Genomic DNA, 21,827 nt, shown 5'->3' with positions numbered 1-21,827 from the left:
GGACTTGCTGATCGCAAGGTCGGCAGTTCGAATCCCCACGGCAGGGTGAGCTCCCGTCGTTCGGTCCCAGCACCTGCCCACGTATCAGTTTGAAAGCACCCCTAAGTGCAAGTAGATAAATAGGTACCACTTTATAGCGGGAAGGTAAATGGTGTTTCCGTGTGCTGCTCTGGTGCCGGTTCGCTAGAGCAGCTTCGTCATGCTGGCCACGTGACCCAGAAGTGTCTGCAGACAGCGCTGGCTCCCGGCCTCTAGAGTGAGATGAGCGCACAACCTAGAGTCTGTCAAGACTGGCCCATACGGGCAGGGGTACCTTTACCTTTACCTTATTTCCATTCTGCCTAGAGTCTTGAACAGATGTTTGCCTGTTAGTAGCAGGGGATGCACCACAGCATTTTGCTGTGGGTCCCCATTGTTGTTGTTGCTTGCTATTTTTACTCTTTTTCTATAAAGAGAAATCAAGTGTTGTAAAGAGTCCCCATTTGTTCATTGTATGTGTGTGTCGGTTTGCCAGTGAAATGAGCCCACCTGTGAATAAGGTCGTGTTTTCTGGATACGTGGATACCCAAGTTATGCAGACGTCTCTGACTAACAAGCTTATGTGTTAGTTCATAAAATGAACTGAACATGCTTAGTAGCCTCCAGGAAACATGGGATGTTGAAGGTGTAAGTTGTGGGGAGGGGAGAGAAGGAAAAGGTGGGAAATGAGCCCTAGACATCTGGAGGTGGTAGGATAGAATGGATAAGTGCCGTGAAGTGCTTTCTAAAAACTCATCTGCAAATGCAGTGAAGTTGCAGGAGGATAAAAGGACATGTTTTTCCTTTCCCACAATAGAAGAATTGCCCCACACTTTCTACTATAAATCAGTCAAGTGCTCAGTCCTTCAGGGCTAGATAGCAAAGCACTGGGGAAGATTCTTGAGAGAGGAAAATGAAAACTGTATTGCTTCCTTCCCCTGTCTTGAGGTGGTGGATTTCTCTGCCAGGTTGCACTCACTTCTTACATGAGAGAAAGCACAATTGGTCACAGTTGGTTTTACTTTTGAGTAGACATGTACAGGATTCTGCTGTGAATATTTCTGAGCTGTCACCAATGATAAATTTATTCTACAAGAACTTCAGACCACAGTTAGATTGTTGAATCTAATTTTCATTTTTGCAGTGTCAGATCTATATTGTTGTAGCTGAATTGTTAGATTTAAGTGGCAATGTGTATTTTAGGAAAAAAATACTACAAGAAGTGTAATGCATAAGTATTTTACGGTTATAATATTCTGTCAGAGTTAGTAATATTCTGTCACTCTAATGAATGCCTTTTTATTATTGTTACTATAATGATCTAATCATTATGTTTTATACAAATTGTACTTTTGTATTCCCAGATCCATTTGAAGCTTTCATAATTTTCTCTATTCGGCATGAGATCAGAAGGATCGATCTACAGAAACGGGATTACAGCCTGTTAGTTCCTGGTTTGAGAAATACAATAGCACTTGATTTTCACTTCAATCAGAGCTTACTGTACTGGACAGATGTGGTTGAAGATAAAATTTACAGAGGCAAGCTTTCTGAAACTGGAGGTATGAAATGAAGTTTAGATTTATTTATTTTTAATGATCTTGGGAAAAGCTAACTGGAGAAAACTGGTGAAATTATGTTGAATCCATGAAATTCTGGGCAAATTATTTCTCCCACATGCTATTACAGAATACAGTCCAAAATGGCTCTTATAATGTGATACTATTTCCCCCTTGTTTAACGTTCTCCAAACTTTTTTGATTGTCACCTTTTGCTTGCGCTACTAGTGGGGTAGGAAACCTGAAGAAGAAAAAATCCATATGGCAGCCAATGTGCCCCTTTGGTTTCAGACAGTGCATGGGTAAACAAGTCTTAAAAGCCTGAGACACAAATTTTCACGGCCCTTTAATGGTTATGGTGGCTCATTTTACCAGAAGTAATGTAGTTAGCATAAACTCTGGAAGTGTATACTCAATTCTGACCAAACTAAGCTTCCTAGGCAAACTCGAACCTCTATGTTTAGGGGCAGTATGCCATTGAATACAGTTTACTAAGAGGCAATAGTGAGGGAGAACTATTATAAGACCCTCATATAAGCTCACCTGGTTGCTGTGGAAAACAGGGTTCTGGACTTGATGGATCCAGTAGGGTTATTGGTATGGTTGTTGTGTTAAACATAATGCACCTCAAGCCTAGAATCTGGAGCTGTTCAGAAAGTGGTTCTCAGAATATGGGGAGGTCCCACCGGGGGTCACAATACACTTACAAAGGACATGATATTTTTGAGAGAGAGACCATTTGGAAGTAGGCAGAATGGCAGACTCTTCCCTGCCAGACTGCAGAGACTGCAAGCCTATATTCACTTACCTGGGTGTAAGTTTCATTGAGCTCAATGGGAATTGCTTCTGAGTAGGCATACACAGGATTCCTCTGTATCCAAATACCTGCATTTTGTGGCCTTTTGAAATGTGTGTTATGGATACATTACAGCACATACAATGGGCTTCTTTCTGAGTAAATAGGTTTACTCAGATTGCTTTATTTCAGGCTCCATATCTACTGTTAGTTGCAATTAACATACGGGAGCGTCTGCTCACAGCATTTCTTCTTTCTCCTCTGGAAGGAAAGCCTACCACCAGTAGAATGAATGATGCAATTGATATGATTTATGGTTTTTTTAAAACACACACACACAAATTTCCACAGGCCGAAATCCTGCATGCTGCTTGCACAGAGAACAGAGTGTGAAGTTTTTCCCGTAGGGCTCTAGTATAACCTCCCCTCTCCCACCAGGCCCCTGCACGTGTCTCCACTCCTGCTTCTGCTGGGAGTAGCCTGCACACCATGGGCCTGGGGAAGAGCAGGCTCCAAATGCTTGAAGGTAAGATGGGGGAGGGTCTCAGCTGCAAGTGCAAATGGCCTTGTTGAGTCACACGATGGCTTTTAGAATAGTAGAAGGCTCATGAACAGAGGCGACAGGTGGGGGCGGGGAGAGGACACGTGAACTCCATCCATACCATGCTCTCCATGCACACAGTGTGCAGGATTGTGGCCAAATTCTGCTCAGCCTTAATTAGTTGACACTGCGCCACCCTTGCTACGATGCACGCCAAAAATGTATTTTATAGTAAGAAAATAATATTAGTAAATCCTAATAGTTTCCGTGTCATACTGTGCCTAGTGTGGCAATTTGCATATTAGAGGATTGATCATGATAATTCCTGTTCCACAGTAAGTGTCTCACAGTGCAATCCTATACATGTCTACTGAGAAGTAAACATCATTGACTTCAGTGGGACTTGCTCCCAGCAATGTGTGTATAGGGTTACACACATGTGTATAGGGTTACACACATTACTGGGAGCAAGTCCCATTGACACAAGACAATTTTTTTTAAAAAAAGGTAAACATTGTTGCAAAGATAGCTCACCATTCTGAAATTAGTAAACTTCTCAGTTTTCTCCATAATTGCAAAATTGTGAATGGGCTACATGTGGCATAAACCTACTATTTTATAATGTTTTATGGTACTATATTTTAATTTTTCTAATGTTTTACAGTATCATTATTTTAAAAGTAAGTAGTTCTTCTGTTGCCGTGTCTACTTTGTGCAAGTTTAAACTTAATGTGTTAATCACTTTAAGAACTCTTCTAATATTTTCACAGGGGTAAGCTCCATTGAAGTAGTGGTCCAGCATGGCTTAGCTACCCCTGAAGGTCTTACTGTTGACTGGATTGCTGGAAATATATACTGGATAGACAGCAATTTGGACCAAATTGAAGTTGCTAAATTAGATGGCACACTGAGGACAACATTAATAGCAGGTGCCATGGAACATCCTAGGGCTATTGCTTTGGATCCTAGATATGGGTAATTAAATGTATTTGTGATGATTATTTACAAAGAAACTGTGCAAATGTTTTTCATAGGTACTGTGAGATGTTGTTTTTCATTTGTCCTTAGCACTGGTAATTTTGACCCTACTATGAAACAAGTTATGTGGGGATGATAATAATAATGTTAATAATAATAATTAATGTTAATAATTAATAATAATGTTGATAATAATGTTAATAAAACTAATACACACATTCATTTCCATTTCCCATGTTTCTACAGGTGGTAGTGGTGTACTGTCAGAGCAACATGTTAATTAAATCAAGTAGGATATTTAAGAAGGAAAATTAAATAGTATAATTGCCAAAAGAGCCTGTGTAATAGACTTTATCAGCTATATATTGTTCCCCCTTCATCCCATTTTCTCAGTGACACAAATTGCAAGGATTGCTTCATACCAGTTTAATGTATCTGAAGGCAGAGCAGCCATGTTCCCTTACATTTGGGGAAATGGGCAGTTAATTCCCAGGTTGAACCTCTTTCACAATCAGAAATACCCTTTATAGATTTAGAGCATGATCATTACTTTCTACCACTCCTCAAATGTGTTGCAATTATACGTCCAAATGCAATCAAATGCCCATAGCCTATCAGGTCTACATCCAATTAGCATTGATTATGCCTTAACATTACTCGCACTTATCTTGACACTGGAATGTAAAGCACCTGTCTCAAAATTCTATCCGTATGCAATATTAGAAGAGGGAATAAGGGCACACTGCAGGGAAGAAAATCAGGTAGGGAGAAAATCAGTCTTATCAGTGCTTCAAAATGGCGAATTCCTGGTTAGGATCTTTTGCATCCCTCCTATGCAACTCTAAAATGTTATTCCCCTTGACATATTATCACTGTCCTCCTGTGGATGTTGGTGTAAGACCAGATCTGAGCACACCCAAACACCATCTGGAGTCTAGGCTTCTATGTCTTTTCTGGCACACTCCTTATTTCGCTTCCCTATCGTAAATGACAAGGACATGCTGGTGGCAAGGAGGGACTGAGATATTGTTTTGAGCATGTGTCACAGCTACTGAGGCCATAGGAAATAGGGTAGAATTGGGTTTCTAATATAAATGGGCTATTTGTTCAACTTCATAGAATCACAGAATTGTAGAGTTGGAAGGGACCACGTGAGTCATTGAGTCCAATCTCCTACAATGCAGGAATCTTTTGCCCAACATGGAGCTCAGACCCATGACCCTGAGATTAGGAGCCTCATGCTCTGTTGACTGAGCTATCCTGAGAATAGTTTCATTTCCTTTCAGAATAGTTTCATTGTGTTAGAAAGTTATGGAACTCCATGTTTAAAACTGTTTTGGCAATGTCAAAACATTGGCTTGGATAACTAGCCCAGATTTGCTAATATGATGGTATTAAAAAAACATACACCTGTATATATTATTTGTTTCATCTTTTAGTGTAAATTTTGTTTTCCTTCTCTTTTTTTGCATCACTCAGAATTCTGTTTTGGACAGATTGGGATGCCAATTTTCCTCGCATTGAGTCTGCTTCCATGAGTGGAGCGGGAAGGAAGATAATATATAAAGACATGGATAGTGGAGCATGGCCTAATGGCCTTACTGTGGATCATTTTGAAAAACGAATAGTATGGACAGATGCCAGGTAACAATGTTCCCTGTGCTTTTTGTATGAGAAAAAGAAAAGTTGCAGAGCTGCTTTTATTCTTTGTCTTCCCACCCCTGCAAGTAGGAATGAAGACATAAGAAGTGTTTGGGGATGAATGGGAACAGCTCTATTAATTTTTGCCAGATTCTCATCATAAGGAGACAGGTTAGCAACAAGCTAACAACCCTTCAGTGCAGGCCCCCTCCACTTCATGTGAGAGCTGGGATTCTTCCTCTCCCACTCTCAACCTGGCATGAGTAATTCCACCCTGTGTCCAAGGACCAGATCAGTCAGATGATGTATCTATGCACGTCTTCAGCTGTTCACTAAGCCATGTGCACAACAGACACCAGGCACTTCTATGGTGGCATAAAGTCAAGCCACGTGTTGTGTTCAGACTCCCAGAACCCAACAGTAGCTCCCCTTTCATATTACCTCTCTCAGGCAGCAGTGGGGCTGTGCTGCTTACAACCCCCACCAGCTGATCTCTGTTGCATACCAAAACCAAAGAGGGGGAGGAGCTAAATGGTGGTGGCTGGTGTTATGTTTCTAGAAAAAGAGGGGCTCACCATAAGCTTCTCCCTTGTTCTCTTAGAATGGCAATGGTGCCCACCTGAACTCCTGTGAGCTCCAGCTGAAAAAAGCCTTGTTGGTGGGGCTGGTGTAATGTAAATGCATTGGAAGGAGTGCAGAATTGGCCCCATTGACATTATTGCACTTCTCCAACCTCACTGCCTATCCAACGCTTCCACTCACAGTCTCAGTGAATTGACTAGAGGCACGTCAGTTAAGGAAGCTGCCTTCACCATGTCAGATTTCTTAGTCCAGGGTTGGGAACCATATTGCCTTCCAGATACAGTACTGCTAGATTAAACTTTCATCATCCCTAGCTATAAACAATGCTGGCTGGGACTGAAGTGAGTTGAAACCCAATGACATCTGGATGACTGCTGATTAGCCACTCACTCCTGCTTTAGTTCAGTATTGTGTGCACTGACTGGCAGCGGCTCTCCAAGGATTCAGGCAGCCCCCCGCCCTGCCCACCCATCTCCCAGTTGTTCCTGGAGATGCCAAGGATTCAATCACTGAGCTATGATCCTTTGCCAAACATTTGAAACACATTCCTTTCATATTTGTTTAATTTTCCAGAATATAGTTTCATAACTGCACTAAGCCCAGTTTCAGAATTCTCTCACAATGGATTTCTGTTTGGGGGGTTATCTTTCAGGTCAGATGCTATTTATTCCGCACTGTATGATGGAACTGACATGATAGAAATTATACGAGGACATGAATATCTTTCTCATCCCTTTGCTGTCTCTTTGTATGGGAGTGAAGTATATTGGACAGACTGGAGGACAAACACATTGTCAAAGGCCAACAAATGGACAGGACAAAATGTTAGTGTGATACAAAAAACTAGTGCACAACCTTTTGATCTTCAAATCTATCACCCAAGTCGTCAACCACAAGGTAAATTAACACTTCTAATAAAAGTGTCATAGTCTTTTTGTTCATAGTCAGATTCTACATTACATACCAGCAATATGAATATCTCTTAAAGGTAAAGGTAAAGGACCCCTCATAGTTAAGTCCAGTCGCGAATGACTCTGGGGCTGTGGCGCTCTTCTCGCTTTACTGGCCGAGGGAGCCAACGTTTGTCCGCAGACAGTTTTTCTGGGTCATGTGGCCAGCATGACTAAGTTTTTTCAAGCGAAACCAGAGCAGCACACAGAAATGTCATTTACCTTCCCGCCACAGCGGGACCTGTTTATCTACTTGCACTTTGATGTGCTTTCAAACTGCTAGGTTGGTAGGAGCTGGGACCGAGCAACAGGAGCTCACCCTGTCATGGGGATTCAAACCACCGACTGTCTGATCAGCAAGTCCTAGGCTCAGTGGTTTAGACCACAGCGCCACCTGCATCCCCTGAATATCTCTTAGCTAATAACTATTATTATTTATATGACTGACTTGTTAAATTAACATTATGTGAGTACCACTTCAAATTCTTTTTAACGCTTCCTGTTTTGTGCTGCTTATATAAATAAAAGGAGCATTTCTGAGCAGCATTATTGTTGGATAAATGACATCTTAAAACTTTAGCAATATTAAGAGCACTAAAGAAATCATAAACATTGAGTTAACAGCCCTTTGCATCTGCTTCAGTGAAGTATTACCAGCAATTGGCTGGAAATGGAAGAGAGTGGTTAGATTTTTTTAGCCCCAGGTCAGAACCATAACAAATATTGTTTTAGGCTGTGTGGGTATATTGTATACAGCATTGACCTAGGAACCTTCTCATGTTGCCATTATTTTTAATAGATCAGTATGGAATGGGGGCAAATGTTAACAGCTACTTTTTCCTGTGGTTTATAACGGCTACCGCAGCAGGAACACCTCTTGTGATTTGAGGCAGGGGAAGGGATCACAAGTATCTGCTTCCTTTTTATAAGCCTCTGCTGTAAATAATTGCAGTTCAAAAAGGCATCTCTTAGCATGCCATCCAAATTACAAGTCTTCAGATTATAAAAATATATGTGGAATTATTTTGCATCTATACAGAAACAGATCACTTACCAGCAGTGCTATTTTTCTAGAAAAGAGATGCCGGAACTCACCACGAACACCTCCCTTGTTTTCTTAGAATGGCAATGGCACCCACCTGAGAGGTGCTGGAACTGAATTCTAGAGAGTTCCGGCTTTCAAAAAGCCCTGCTTACTAGGGAGATAATACTGAAGGGGTTATTCTGAAGCTTTGATGGCTTGAATCCAAAATTCCCATAAACAGAATGCAGTAGAGGAAAGGGATTTCCTATTTCTCATCCCTCTTACAATCCCCCATTTCCCCCTGAAAAGTTGTTCCGGGGATGCTTCAGAGCAGTGTGGAGTCAATGTAGGGTTTTCAGGGACAAATTGGTGAAAACTGCTTGCTTTTAGGGAGCCTCCACAGGATCTCAGTGTCTTCCAACCCACGTGAGTAAGTACACAATTCAGAACATAAGAAGAGCCTGCCAGATCAGGCTGGTGGCTCATCTAGTCCAACATTCCGTTCTCAGTAGCTAACCAGATGCCTATGCCGCAAGAAGGACCTGAGTGCAACAGCATTGTCACAGAATTGGAAGGGACCCTGAGGGTCATCTAAACCAACCCCCCTGCAATCCAGGAATCTCAACTGAAGCATCCATGATAGATAGCCATCCAACCACTGCTTAAAAACCTCCAATGAAGAAGAGTCCATCAGTGGCGAACTATTACTATGGAGTAGATTTGTTTGCCATTCTCTTCCTCTCCCCTCTTCTAATATATATTTTTTCCCATTGTCAGCCTTCATTGGTCTCCTGCAGAATACATATTTATGTATGACTAGCATGTTCAGTTTACATTTTTAATTCTAGCTCCCAATCCTTGCGCTGCTAACAATGGCAGAGGTCCATGCTCTCATATGTGCCTGATCAATCACAACAGAAGTGCTGCGTGTGCATGTCCTCATCTAATGAAGCTGTCAATAGACAGAAAAACATGCTATGGTAAGTTTCTCTCTCTCTCTCTCTCTCTCTCTCTTACACACATATTCTCTATTAACTACTTAAATTTCAGAGCAGAGGACATGTTGTTCACTGATAACTTTGAGGGTAACTCTTGCCTCACATGAACCAACAAGATGCCCAAATGTATTTGGCTTGTCAAGCTTTGATACTTATTACTTTCGCTTTTTTGTTGTGGATGTGTCTAGTACATTCACCGAACTTATCTCTGCAGAACAGGGAGGTTGGCAAGCAGAAAGGGCATCATCAGAAAATGATGAGGCAGGTAAAGTGCAGAATGAAAAAAAGTACTTAACAGTTTTTAATCTCAGTGTACTCATCTTCTGAAATGGGCTTGATATCACTTTCAGAGTCTTAAGAACTAGCTCAGAAAGCAGCTTCTAAGAAGAAATACTTTAAAACTATAGTGATGCATTATGAGGCAAACACATTGGCAGGAACAGCATATTGATTTTGCTGGTGCATTTACACCGCATCAGCCTCACAGCTATCTAACACCTTCCCCATTACATCCTAGTAAGCCAGACACAGGCAAACTCGGCCCTCCAGATGTTTTGGGACTACAGTTCCCACCATCCCTGACCACTGGTCCTGTTAGCTAGGGATCATGGGAGTTGTAGTCCCAAAACTTCTGGAGGGCCGAGTTTGCCTATGCCAATCTGATGCAGCTGATTGGAGGTCAGGTAAGCACCACCTTCCCAGCACACTGCCTGCTACTGCCATTTAGAATTACCAAATAATGTTATGTCTTTTAACAATACAGTGGTACCTCGGGCTAAGTACTTAATTCGTTCCGGAGGTCCGTTCTTAACCTGAAACCATTCTTAACCTGAAGCACCACTTTAGCTAATGGGGCCTCCTGCTGCCACTGTGCCACCAGAGTACAATTTCTGTTCTGATCCTGAAGCAAAGTTCTTAACCTGAAACACTATTTCTGGGTTAGCGGAGTCTGTAACCTGAAGCATATGCAACCTGAGGTACCACTGTATTCTGAACTACAGATACTTGGATTTTAAACAATTTCTTAGTTCTTTATCTGTTTGAAAAAAACATGGCTGACTTTTTACTTATCATGGGACAATGTGAGGTTCTACTAATGACCAGATGAATGTGCTTACCTGCTTTGTACTAACTTATGTATGAATACCAGATTATTACAATATATAAATGTATAACTTAGATAATCATGAAAACAAAATATAGATTGTAATAATATTCCATTGATCTGCATCTAATAAATGGCATACATAATTTTTTACAGAAATGAAAAAATTTCTTCTTTATGCCAGACGTTCAGAAATAAGAGGTGTTGACATAGAGAACCCATACTTCAACTACATAACAGCCTTCACAGTTCCTGATATTGATGATGTAACAGTTGTAGATTTTGATGCAGCAGAGGAGCGCTTATACTGGACTGATGTGAAAACTCAAACTATAAAACGGGCCTTCATTAATGGGACTGGTTTAGAAACTGTTATATCAAGAGGTAAACATATTTTAAATGCTACGTTGCAAGTCCAACTGGTGGACGGGGCTAACAAACTGAACTGTGAAGATCTCACAACACTTTTAATAGCAGCACTCTTATGCCTAAAAACATCTCATTGTGATGTTTAATGTGCAAAACTAATCTTAGGTTATTTGGTACAATACAAGACACTTGTCAATTATTACATAATGCACATATTGTTGTTGATAAGCAGTATCCAGTGCACAGCGGAATGATGAAAAGTATGAGCCAACATGCTCTATACTACTTTATTTACAGTTCAAAGCTGGTAAGTTACAGAAAAACATTTTCCCTCTGCCGGAGCAGAGAAAGCGTCATCTCTCCTCTAAAGCACGGAGAGAATCACAAAACTGAAACTGCAAAGAACAGTGAAAAACAGGAAACCAGTGTACGTCACATCCAGTCTCCCATTCCCGTGGGAAAACCTCCAACAGTACATCCTGTGGAATGTAAACATTGTCTTGTGACAAGCCCTTCTGCTGCTCAGTGAGGGAAGCAGAAACCAACATCCTCCCCCTTTCTGTGAACATCACTGGGCAGCGTGTTCGTACAATATCAGTACAAACCCAACTTCTGCACGTAGGTACAGTGTTGATCCCTTGATACAATCTTGGACAATACATCAGCAGGAATTTCATTACCTGGCATATAGGACACCGTTACGAGTCCCTTCTGAATACGTTCTCTAGCATGTTGCAACTTCAATTGCAAGTGCTTCGTGCTTTGCTTACAACCTTCAGAATTTAGCAAAGCCAAACATGCTTTGTTGTCCTGGTAAACCTGGATTGGACATTTGACAGGAATTTTCATGTCTTTGCACAATTGTAACAACCATTCACAATCCTTAAGTGAATAAGACAGTGCATTCAGTTCAGCTTCACAAGTACTTAAGCTAACTGTTGTTTGCTTCTTGCACGACCAATCAAATAGACCCTGATTGTACTTATAGCAAACTCCAGACGTACTTTTCCTGTCTGTAGTGTCACTTCCAAAACTTGCATCTGCAAATATCTCAAGACCACCAGACTTCTGATTGTTAAATCTCAGTCTGTAATGCATAGTGCCTTTCAAATACCGCGCTATGCGTTTCAGAGCTTTCCAATCCTTAACAGTAGGATTGTTGACTTGTCTGCTTAGCAAATTACAGCTAACAGCAATGTCTGGTCTTGAACATCTGGCAATGAAGTTTAGCTTGCCTAGCACACTTCTGTACAGTGTAGTGTCAGAAAATGCTTCTTCAGTGTCATCTACCTGATAACCTGTTATCATCGGTGTGTCTACAGGGTTAGCATCCATCAGGTTTAGCTTGTTTAACACATCAGCAATTTTCCGTGACTGGTGTACTAGAATGTTACCATCTTGATCTCTCTCTATTTCCAGAGATAGGTAGTTGTTTACCTCACCAAGATCTTTCATGTCAAAGTGCTCTTTCAGTTGAGCTAGGGCGTTATTGTACATTGTGACATCTTTCCAAAAGAATAAAAGATCATCAACATAAAACAAACAATACAGTTTCTTTTGCCCCTCCTCTTTGACAAACACACATGTATCAGCTTTCCCTTGCTGAAAACCTAGAGAAAACAATACTTCAGTGAGTTTTGTGTGCCAACACCGTGCACTTTGTTTGAGACCATAAAGGGACTTTTTCAGAGCACAAACAAATCCCTGTTTTACCTGTACGCCATCAGGTGGAAGCATATAAAGTGATTCATCTAGAGATCCGTACAGAAAAGCTGTATTCACATCATGGTGACTAATGTGTAGATTCTCCTCTGCAGCTAGTTTGAGCATAAGCCTAATGCTCTCATACCTCACTGTGGGTGAGTAGGTCTCGTGATAGTCTTCACCTGGTACCTGTGCAAAACCTCTGGCTACCAATCTGGCTTTGTGTCTGACTATCTTGCCATTTTGGTCAGTCTTCGCTTTGAAGACCCATTTGCTTCCAAGCAATTTCATTCCTGGAACTACTGGAACAAGTTCCCATGTTTTGTTCCTTTCCAAGGAATCAAGCTCAGCCTTCATGGCATTTAACCATGGCTCAGCTTCCTTTGAATCCAAATCCTGGATTTCTTGGAAACTTGAAGGTTCAAATACCTTCTTGGAGCTTTTAACAGCTGTTACTGCTATCTTAGCAAACTCATCAGCAAATCTCTTTGGAGGTCTGCCTTTTGTGGCTCTCTGTGACCTGCGAATTAGCCTTAAGTCTTCAACGCTCTCCTCTTCCTTCTTAGGAGAAAAGTGACCTATTGTGAACAATGGTTCCTCCAATTCTTGATCAGAGCTTTCAGAGGGTCACATAGAGGCTTTCGCACTCTTGAAATCCTCTGAATCATCTGATTCAGTTTCAGACTCAGAATCAGAACCTTCATCAGTGGGTGTGGGTTGTTGCGGTTGCTTTTGACTATCCTCAGTCTCATCACTGTCATCAGGATAACATTGGAAAATTCCCACATTCTCCCCCCACTTGGCATTGTACTCAACACTTCTTGTGAGCTTAATTTCCTTAGAGTCAGTCATCATTATTCTGTAAGACCCTTTCTGATAACCTAGAAAGATACCATGCAATCCACGCTTGTCTAACTTGGAGTGTTGTGGTGAGTGAACCCACATGTCAGAACCAAAAATTTTCATGTGTTTGATGTATGGCTTCTTGCCAAACATCTTCTCATAGGGGGTACAACCAATCGCTGAAGATAACCTGCGATTATAACTGTAAGTGAAACATGAGAGAGCTTCGGCCCAATAACTCTCTGGAAGATTTGCATCATGCAGCAAGGTTTTTAACCCTTGAAGCAAAGTCTGATTTGCCCGTTCCGCAAGTCCATTCTGCCAGGGCGAGCGAGGACTAGACAAATCATGTTGAATTCCTTTCTCAGCCAGAAAAGCTTCAAACTGCTGAGAAGTGAACTCTCCCCCCCGGTCGGTGAAAAGAATCTTAATCTTCTTACCATGCACATTTCCCAACCAAGCACAGAATTCCTTGAACCTAGGAAAAGCCTCTGATTTCTGCTTGAGATTGTACACAAAAATATACCTGGAAAATGCATCAACAAGAACCATGAAGTACCTATTCCCACCCAAAGAGGGCGCTAGTGGTCCAACCAAATCAGCATGAACAACCTGGTATGGTTCTGTAGCTTGCCTACTAGACACCTTACCTTTCGCAGCCATTTTCACCTTGTTTGCTGCGCATGCCTTGCACTTCATGTGGTACCTGCATGGTTTAATAGTCATACCTTCAACCAAGGCAGGCATTTTAGATACTGCCTCAAAATGCAAATGAGCAAATTTCCTGTGAAAATCATGAATACAATCTGCATGCAAACTTTTGTTAGAACCTGCAATGCAACAAGTGTCATCCTGCACAACATCATCATAATACAAAAGAAACAAACGATCAACAAATTCAGCGTACAATTGATAATCATTTTTCTTGGTGATGATGCATCTATTGTTTTTAAAGGAAACGTCAATCTTCCGCTCCATCAGCTGTCCAACGCTAAGCAGATTATGTTTCGCGTCCGGCACATAAAGCACGTCCTGTATCGATAAGTCCAAACTGTGAAGAACAACAGTTCCGTAGCCTTTACTGGGGATTGTGTGGTCATCCGCCTGGTGAATCGCACCTTCCTGCGGTGTAAAAGACACGAACAGTCGCTTATCGTTGCACATGTGATGCGTTGCAGCCGAATCAACAACGAAGAAAGATCTAGACGTCTTCTGGACCTCTGCAACCTCCGCAACCTTTGTAACCTTTGGAGCGTAGCGTGAGACCATTGCCTTGTGCTGCGTTGTCCTGGACACCGGACCTTTGCCTTTGCTCTGGCCTTTTCCACGCGATGAGCTTCCACTGCGCTGCTCTGTCTTGGCCCTGGGATATTTGCATTCCCTCTTCATATGGCCTAGACGTCCACACGAGTAGCATTTCACTGCCTTCAAAGCTTTGGCGCCATCTGGTGGTTCCACTGCACTATGGGATGACGTCTGTGAAGACTCCCCCTTTCCCATGCAGCTATCACCCCGCCGATCTGCTTCATTCTGAATCATGGCAGTATCACAAGCTACTGTGAGTTGAGCATTTGGCTGATCAGTGGTATCAAATTCCCCACTTGCCTCATCCAGCCTTCTGCAGCTAGCCATCATGACTCTGGCATTTGCCTCCTGCATCATCTATGCTGCTTTAAATCAAGCTGCTGTATACATGCTGCTTCTGTGTACAGCTGCTTCAATCCAAAGGCAATCTCAAAACAGCCTCTGCCTATGAGCCTGTGCCGCTCTTCTGTTTATTTGCTTTGCTTATCTGCAGCTGCTTCAAACTGCATTCCAAAGGCAAGTTCTAAAGCGAAAGTCCCCAAGTGCTTTCTCTATGTTGCCCTTAATTCTTGCTGCGTCATGTCTGCAGCTGCTTTGAAACTGCAGCATTTGTAAAAGTTACTTTCACTTTCCCAGCCATCCAAGCCACTACGCTTGTGCCGTGGAAAACGGCTTTAAAAGTTCAAAGTCCAGCCATAAAGCCATTAATTAGAAGCTGGCAGGCTGCCCGGAGCAGTAGCACATACCTTCATCAATCATTTTGACGCGCAGAGCAGATACCGTGCGTTCCGTCTCTCTGCCGCTGTTCCGATGCTTTGCCGGCACTTCGTCTCTTGCTCCTTTGTTCCTATGCCAGGAGCCCGACTTCTGAAGACCATTCTCAAAACACTGCATTTTTCTGGGCCCGAAACCAAATGTTGTTGATAAGCAGTATCCAGTGCACAGCGGAATGATGAAAAGTATGAGCCAACATGCTCTATACTACTTTATTTACAGTTCAAAGCTGGTAAGTTACAGAAAAACATTTTCCCTCTGCCGGAGCAGAGAAAGCGTCATCTCTCCTCTAAAGCACGGAGAGAATCACAAAACTGAAACTGCAAAGAACAGTGAAAAACAGGAAACCAGTGTACGTCACATCCAGTCTCCCATTCCCGTGGGAAAACCTCCAACAGTACATCCTGTGGAATGTAAACATTGTCTTGTGACAAGCCCTTCTGCTGCTCAGTGAGGGAAGCAGAAACCAACACATATCTGATCTAGTTTGAATCATTCAGCATCCTAAGACTATATTGAGAAATATTTTTTCAGGTTAGAAATGGTGTTGTTGAGTAACTGCGTTATAAGAGCAGGAAGGGCTGCAGATCATTGGTGGAGTATGTTCCTTGCACAGAGAAGGCCTCAGATTAAATTTCCACATAGATTTGAGACAGACTCTTGGCCGAAACCCTGGGAAGCCGCTGCCAGTCAAGTGTAAATACTGAGCTGGATGGACCAATGGGTCTGATGCAGTGTCAAAGAGCATCCTATGTTCCTCAAGAGCCCTGCTGGATGAGGCCAATGCATCCTGCATCTAGTCCAGCATCCTGTTCTTGCAGCGGCCAAACAGATGCTTACAGGAAGCCCACAAGCAGAACGTGAGCAATACACTAATCCCACTTGCGTCCCCAGCAACTGGTGTTCAGAGACATAACATACTGGACGTTTTACACAGTCATTGTGACTAGTGTTCTTTTGTAGCCTCATCCTTCATGATTTTCTCTAACTTCTTTTTAAAGCCGTTCAAGTTAATTGCCACCGTTACATCCTGTGGCAATTAATTCCACAGTTCAACTATGTACTGAATTAAGTAATACTCCTTATTTAACTCCTGAATCTTCCAATATTCAGCTTCATAGGATAATCCCAGATTCTTGAGGGAGAAAAACTCAACGCATTTTCCCCACACAATGCATAATTTTATATATTTCTGACATGTTCCCCTGCCTTTCCCCCCCAAACAAAGAAAACCCAAATGTTATATAACCTGTAGTCATAGGGGTGTTGCTCCAGCCCCTTGATCATTACGGCTTCTCTTTTTGTACCTTTTCTAGTCTTGCTATATCTAGAACTTTACAAGTGCAGCTACTCTATGGGTCTGTGTAACAACACTGTGATATTAGCCGTTTAAATTAAATATTTTCCCTAACAATACCTAACATGGAATTCACCTTTTTTCCACAACCACCATTTTAATTTAATTCTGCCGCCTTTTTAAAGCCTTCAAACAAGTTCCCAGGAGGATATGGAATTTAAGCATTTTGAATTCGCTCTTAATGATACATACCATAGCAGCAGTTTCATGTTTGTCAAATAATAAGAAACCATTGATGCAGCACTGGGATTTTGTAAGTAATTCTCAAGTTCTAATCCTTCTGCCCTGCATCATTAATGATGTTATGTTGGAGAGTCATCATGGAATAGCTAAGGCAGTGGGTATATAATATAAACTTTAGGACCCACATTTAGTGGTCTTGCTAAGTGAATTCAGTTTCAGTCTAAGGGAAATTAGAACAAACAATCCTTCAAAGATGCTTCAGGGGCAGAATCTTATTTGTAATAAGCAGATAAAGGCCATCGATTTCATAACCAGCTTGTGAGCTGCAGGAGACATCTGGCCACTTTTGATAATAGATTAGAAGGCTGAGCTAGATGCATCTCAGTCTGGTCCAACAAACCATTTCTTAAGTTCTTAAGTTCAATTTTCTCACCATGAAATTCAGCATTGAAGGGACAGATTCATAGTTTAAGGGCATTTTTTTAAAAAAAGAAAGAAAAGTAGATACTGCTACCGATCTATGAAAAAATAATACTTCAATTTGTATTGTATGGGACCCTTTCACACATTCTCCACTGATATTTTGCAACCAACACAGTTTTCACAGGTGTGTGAACAATGCCTTTCTAAATGCAGAAATATATGGGAAGATGTGGGCCATTCACTGTCCATAGAACTCTTCCACTGGAGGGAAGGAGGAGATTTCATTGACTTCCCCTATATCTCCCTGTGCCTCCACTGAAGAAAGCTGCTCTGGAGAAGCATGGGACCCTCTGAAACAGTATGGGAGATGGCTCTGCAAGCTGCAGGGTGAAATCACCCAAAATTGCCTCACCCTTCCTTCCACCAGTAGGAGCCTCTGCTAGATCTCTGTCCCTTCCATTAATTGAAAAATTCTTTCTAATTACAAAATGGCAAATGCATCCATCCCATTACCTGTGTTTTGGTCTTCCTGTTTACAATTTCAGTGATATTTAAAGCCTTCTTAAAATGAGTGAAAACTTCTTGGTAGAGCTGATTAGGCAACTTATTTGCTGTTTGACATTTTGCAGACATTCAAAGCATTCGGGGACTGGCTGTGGATTGGTTATCCCGTAATTTATACTGGATTAGCTCAGAGTTTGATGAAACACAAATTAACGTGGCACATTTAGATGGCTCTTTAAAAACCTCAGTTATACATGGAATTGATAAACCACAGTGTCTTGCTGTTCATCCAGCTAAAGGGTAAAGTATGATTATTTACACCAATATTTTTGCAATGTCTTTCAGGTGAAATTTAGGTTGATCTCATATTACATGAGGGTTACGTTCTTGCCTATTGTGTGTATAAGCAAAATCACTTAATGCCAGAACACTCCACAGGAAACCGTAAAAACCCAGCAAATCCCTCCAACTTTCTCCAATGACTTCCCAACCTTTTCCGCAACCTCTCCAGCCTCTTCTGATCTCTCTCCAACTGCCTCCAATCTCTCTCTGCACTCCACTAACTCTCCATCCATACCCAAGTGTTCTCCCAGTAGCTGATGGGATTGCTGGCCATTTTCTTCCTGCTCTCGTGCTCTATTTGCTTATTTGTTTTGGGGTGATTTGCATATAGCTGCAATCACATAAGTGAAATCCATGTAAGATGAGCTCTGCTTGTACTAACTAGTAAATTAAGTTATGAAGTGATGCCTCTGTTTCTTGTGCATCGCCATCTTCCTAATATAGATAACCCATTGTGGGAGTTGGAGTCCCCATGAAATCTACTAGTTGTGTATAGATCACAATTTTCAGAATTCCACACCTACCAAAAGTGGAGGGGGCGGGGGGCGGAGAGAGTGGAAGAAGAAATCACAAATGGGCTTTCCATGCATTCATCTCTGATGGGAATGTTATTTGTTTGAGGGGGGAGGTTCTGTGTTGCTTTTTCAGCAATCTATATTGTAACCCTGTGGCATGGTCAGTATATAATGTTACCATACTTATTTATTTAACTAAGGGAAGAATGTGGTCAAAAAAGAATATTGTAGAATCTATACAGAGACACTCTGGATTCATGCCAATTTTATTTCCAATATGATAATGCAAAACAGAATAGGATTGCAGCTTAATCTTTTTTAATGTAATTTTTGTTTGTCTCGTTTTGTAAAGAAAACTTTTTTGGACTGATGGAAACACCATTAATGTCGCAAATATGGATGGCAGCAACAGCAAAATACTGTTTCAGAATCAAAAGGATCCAGTTGGTAAATATTACTACGATCACTCATTTTCATGTAGAGTTACTTTAGTGCAAATTTCTGTTAAATGTATGATTTTAAGGAGAAAAGTAGGTGACAATGTATACTGTTTGGCTTGCTGGGTCACAGCTTGTGCTGGACTGAGAATGAGGAATCATGGGTAATCTGGCTTCCAGATTTCAATTTACTATTGTATTGTTAGAATTGCTGTATGAGTTGTGGAGATACTCCAAGCAGCATGTGAGTTCCATTCTGAAAGGAACAAGTTAAGTGGATAATCAGGGAGGAGGGCAGTACAGAAGCAAGTACACAGCACTATGGGTGAAAACCAGTGGTGTCTGTCTGTTAATGGAATGGACACCATTTACAGAATGGATTTCTCTTCGCCCCTGCAGCCCCATATGCAGCTCCAAAAACTACTCCAGAGGTGTAGGAGGTGGTGGAAGAGCCTGGGGAAGTCATGCTGCACGAGTGGAAGCCTACTCATGTGACATGTCACCTTAGTTTCACAGTAGTATCTTTTCAGTGCCCCGAATCCAAACTACAGACCAAATTTAAAATTCTCTATCCAATAAATCATTCTTGCCAGACTGATAGCATTGATTTCAGCTCTTGCCATTCTGTAGCCAGCGACAAAAAGAGATGAAGGAAAATTTCTCTCTCGTGTTTCTAGATTGATGTATCCATGGTTTTTGATTAATATATACTATTGTTACTAGCGGCTACCGCTCAAACATTTTATCATTATGTAGTTCTAATAACTTTCTCCTGAATGCTGAAAATTATTCATATTGTCATGTACTCTTTCAATTGTATGATACAAGGTCAGATTTGTTTTCTTCTAGAAACTTAACATTATAGCATTCTTCATTTCTTCATTTCTTCATCTCATCATTTATTATTGCTTTATAGCATCATGTTTGACAAGCACGGCACGTAATTAACAAGATTATCGTAAATATAATGTGCTTTTGAGTCTGAGAAGTACCAGATAATCTCTTTGAATGTTCTCAGAGTTCTAGGAACACAAAATGATAAATTATTTCTAAATGTCTGTTTTTGGGAGATAGTTTAATTGACTTTTTATTGCTAAGTCCTAAAATATTCACTTGTGATCTATATCACTTAGAGCTATTTTAATGACGCTCATTCTTTCCATGGTCTGGTGATACATGAATGATAAAAGAAACAGTGGCTCATTATTCACACAGAGATAAAAGGGTCAGCAACATTGAAATTTTAACTAAGACACATTCAGAGCATTTCTTGATTACGACATTTCAAATTGTACCCAATGCAGACTAATACGTTGTTGTTTTTTAACACTTCTTATCTGCATTATTCTGTCTGTTTTATGTGCAGGAGGTAGAATGAAATCATGAAATCTAAGTTGGGAAGGTGAAAAGTGAGCTTAGTAGTAGTGTGGGATGGGGGTGGGATACTCTAGAGGATTACTGCAGGGAAATGGTAGGGGTTTGGCTAGCAATAAGTGTTTTTAATAAGATATTAATGTTTATTGCAAGAGTATGTAGTGCACAAGCTTATGCAGTTAAATAATAATAATAATAATAATAATAATAATAATAATAATAATAATAATATATTATTATTTATACCCTGCTCATCTGGCTGGGTTTCCCCAGCCATTCTGGGCGCCTTCCAACAAAATATTTAAAATACATTAAAACATCAGTCATTAAAAACTTCCCTAAATAGAGCAGCCTTCAGATGTCTTCTAAACGTCAGATAGTTGTTTATTTCTTTGACATTTGGTGGGAGGGTGTTCCACAGGGCGGGCGCCACTACCGAGAAGGCCTTCTGCCTGGTTCCCTGTAACTTCGCTTCTCACAGTGTGGGAACCACCAGAAGGCCCTCAGTGCTGGACCTCAGTGCCCAGACTGGATGATGGGGGTGAAGATGCTCCTTCAGGTATACTTTAATATAGCATTGTCTCTTTAAATAGGTATCTACTTTGCTAACTTGTTACTTAAATACCGCATATTTAATGCTACTATTACTACACCAAGACAGTTTTGTGGAACCTTTTAAAAACTCTTTTTTCCAGATTGCCCTTCTATTTACACCACTCCAGTTAAGTCTCATGAAGACTGTCACTGCGGTCTTTCATTGAAGTCTCTGTTTCAACTCCTACTGACCTATTGAAGCACATGTCTCGTTTTGCTGTCCTGGAATCTTCCTCTGGCTCTCTTACCAAATACCACAGCCTAGCATTGCGTGTTGAAACCCAGAGACCTCCCCCTTAAATTAAAACACATTTGACTCAAATTTTAGTTTTGCTTTTTGGCAGAATTTAGGCCACAACTTTATTGATTACAGAAAAGTGAGTGGTTGCATAGGCTCTGGTTCGACTTGCTCCCTACACCTTGCAGGTAGCGCTGACCCAGAACTCTAAAATAGGTCAGCCAAGGGTGAACACCTGAGGCAGGTGAAAAGCCTGGGAACAGAATCTGTTCACTCCCCAGATGCTCCCCTTGATTCAGTCACAGGCACAACCCCTTTTCAGGGGTTGGCCAAACCAAGTTGAGTCCCTGCATTCCTTTAATGGAATACCCTTCACATAGGGATGGCAAGACCGTTCTCCCATCCCTATCACCTGAACCAGTGCCCAACCGCAACCTTACAAGTTGTGACGATTTGCTACGTGGCAGGTGAATCGCAAAAGGCCCTAAAATTAGGGAGAGGTGGGCGGGTGTTCCGATGCACAAGCCAAAAGAGGAAGCTCTGGGACACGTGCATGGGTTTATATAGGTCCCTCGATCCGTTTAGACTGCACCCCACTGGCCAGATTACACCCAGCAACGAGGAACCTACCAATTGGGTGTTGTGGCTATCCAGTGGACCCACCCACAGCCAG

The 21,827-nt window shown here is 41.4% G+C and overlaps 1 protein-coding gene across 3 annotated transcripts in view; it reads left to right on the top strand.

The window, feature by feature from the left end:
• The window catches only part of LRP1B (LDL receptor related protein 1B), a 744,879-nt gene that overhangs the window by 573,913 nt on the left and 149,139 nt on the right, over positions 1 to 21,827 (top strand). For all 3 annotated transcript variants that reach the window (XM_081928170.1, XM_081928171.1, XM_081928169.1), the window contains 8 exons: positions 1,383 to 1,580; positions 3,685 to 3,889; positions 5,372 to 5,536; positions 6,768 to 7,012; positions 8,938 to 9,069; positions 10,349 to 10,576; positions 17,780 to 17,954; positions 18,864 to 18,958. In XM_081928170.1, the coding sequence (XP_081784296.1) occupies positions 1,383 to 1,580; positions 3,685 to 3,889; positions 5,372 to 5,536; positions 6,768 to 7,012; positions 8,938 to 9,069; positions 10,349 to 10,576; positions 17,780 to 17,954; positions 18,864 to 18,958 (1,443 nt within the window). The remainder of the gene's footprint in view (positions 1 to 1,382; positions 1,581 to 3,684; positions 3,890 to 5,371; positions 5,537 to 6,767; positions 7,013 to 8,937; positions 9,070 to 10,348; positions 10,577 to 17,779; positions 17,955 to 18,863; positions 18,959 to 21,827) is intronic.

Source organism: Podarcis melisellensis (genome assembly GCF_964234715.1).
Source record: "Podarcis melisellensis genome assembly, chromosome: 1".
Classification (NCBI taxonomy): domain Eukaryota; kingdom Metazoa; phylum Chordata; class Lepidosauria; order Squamata; family Lacertidae; genus Podarcis; species Podarcis melisellensis.
The sequence above is the reverse complement of the archived record's forward strand: the minus strand, read 5'-3'. Positions and strand labels throughout refer to the sequence as shown.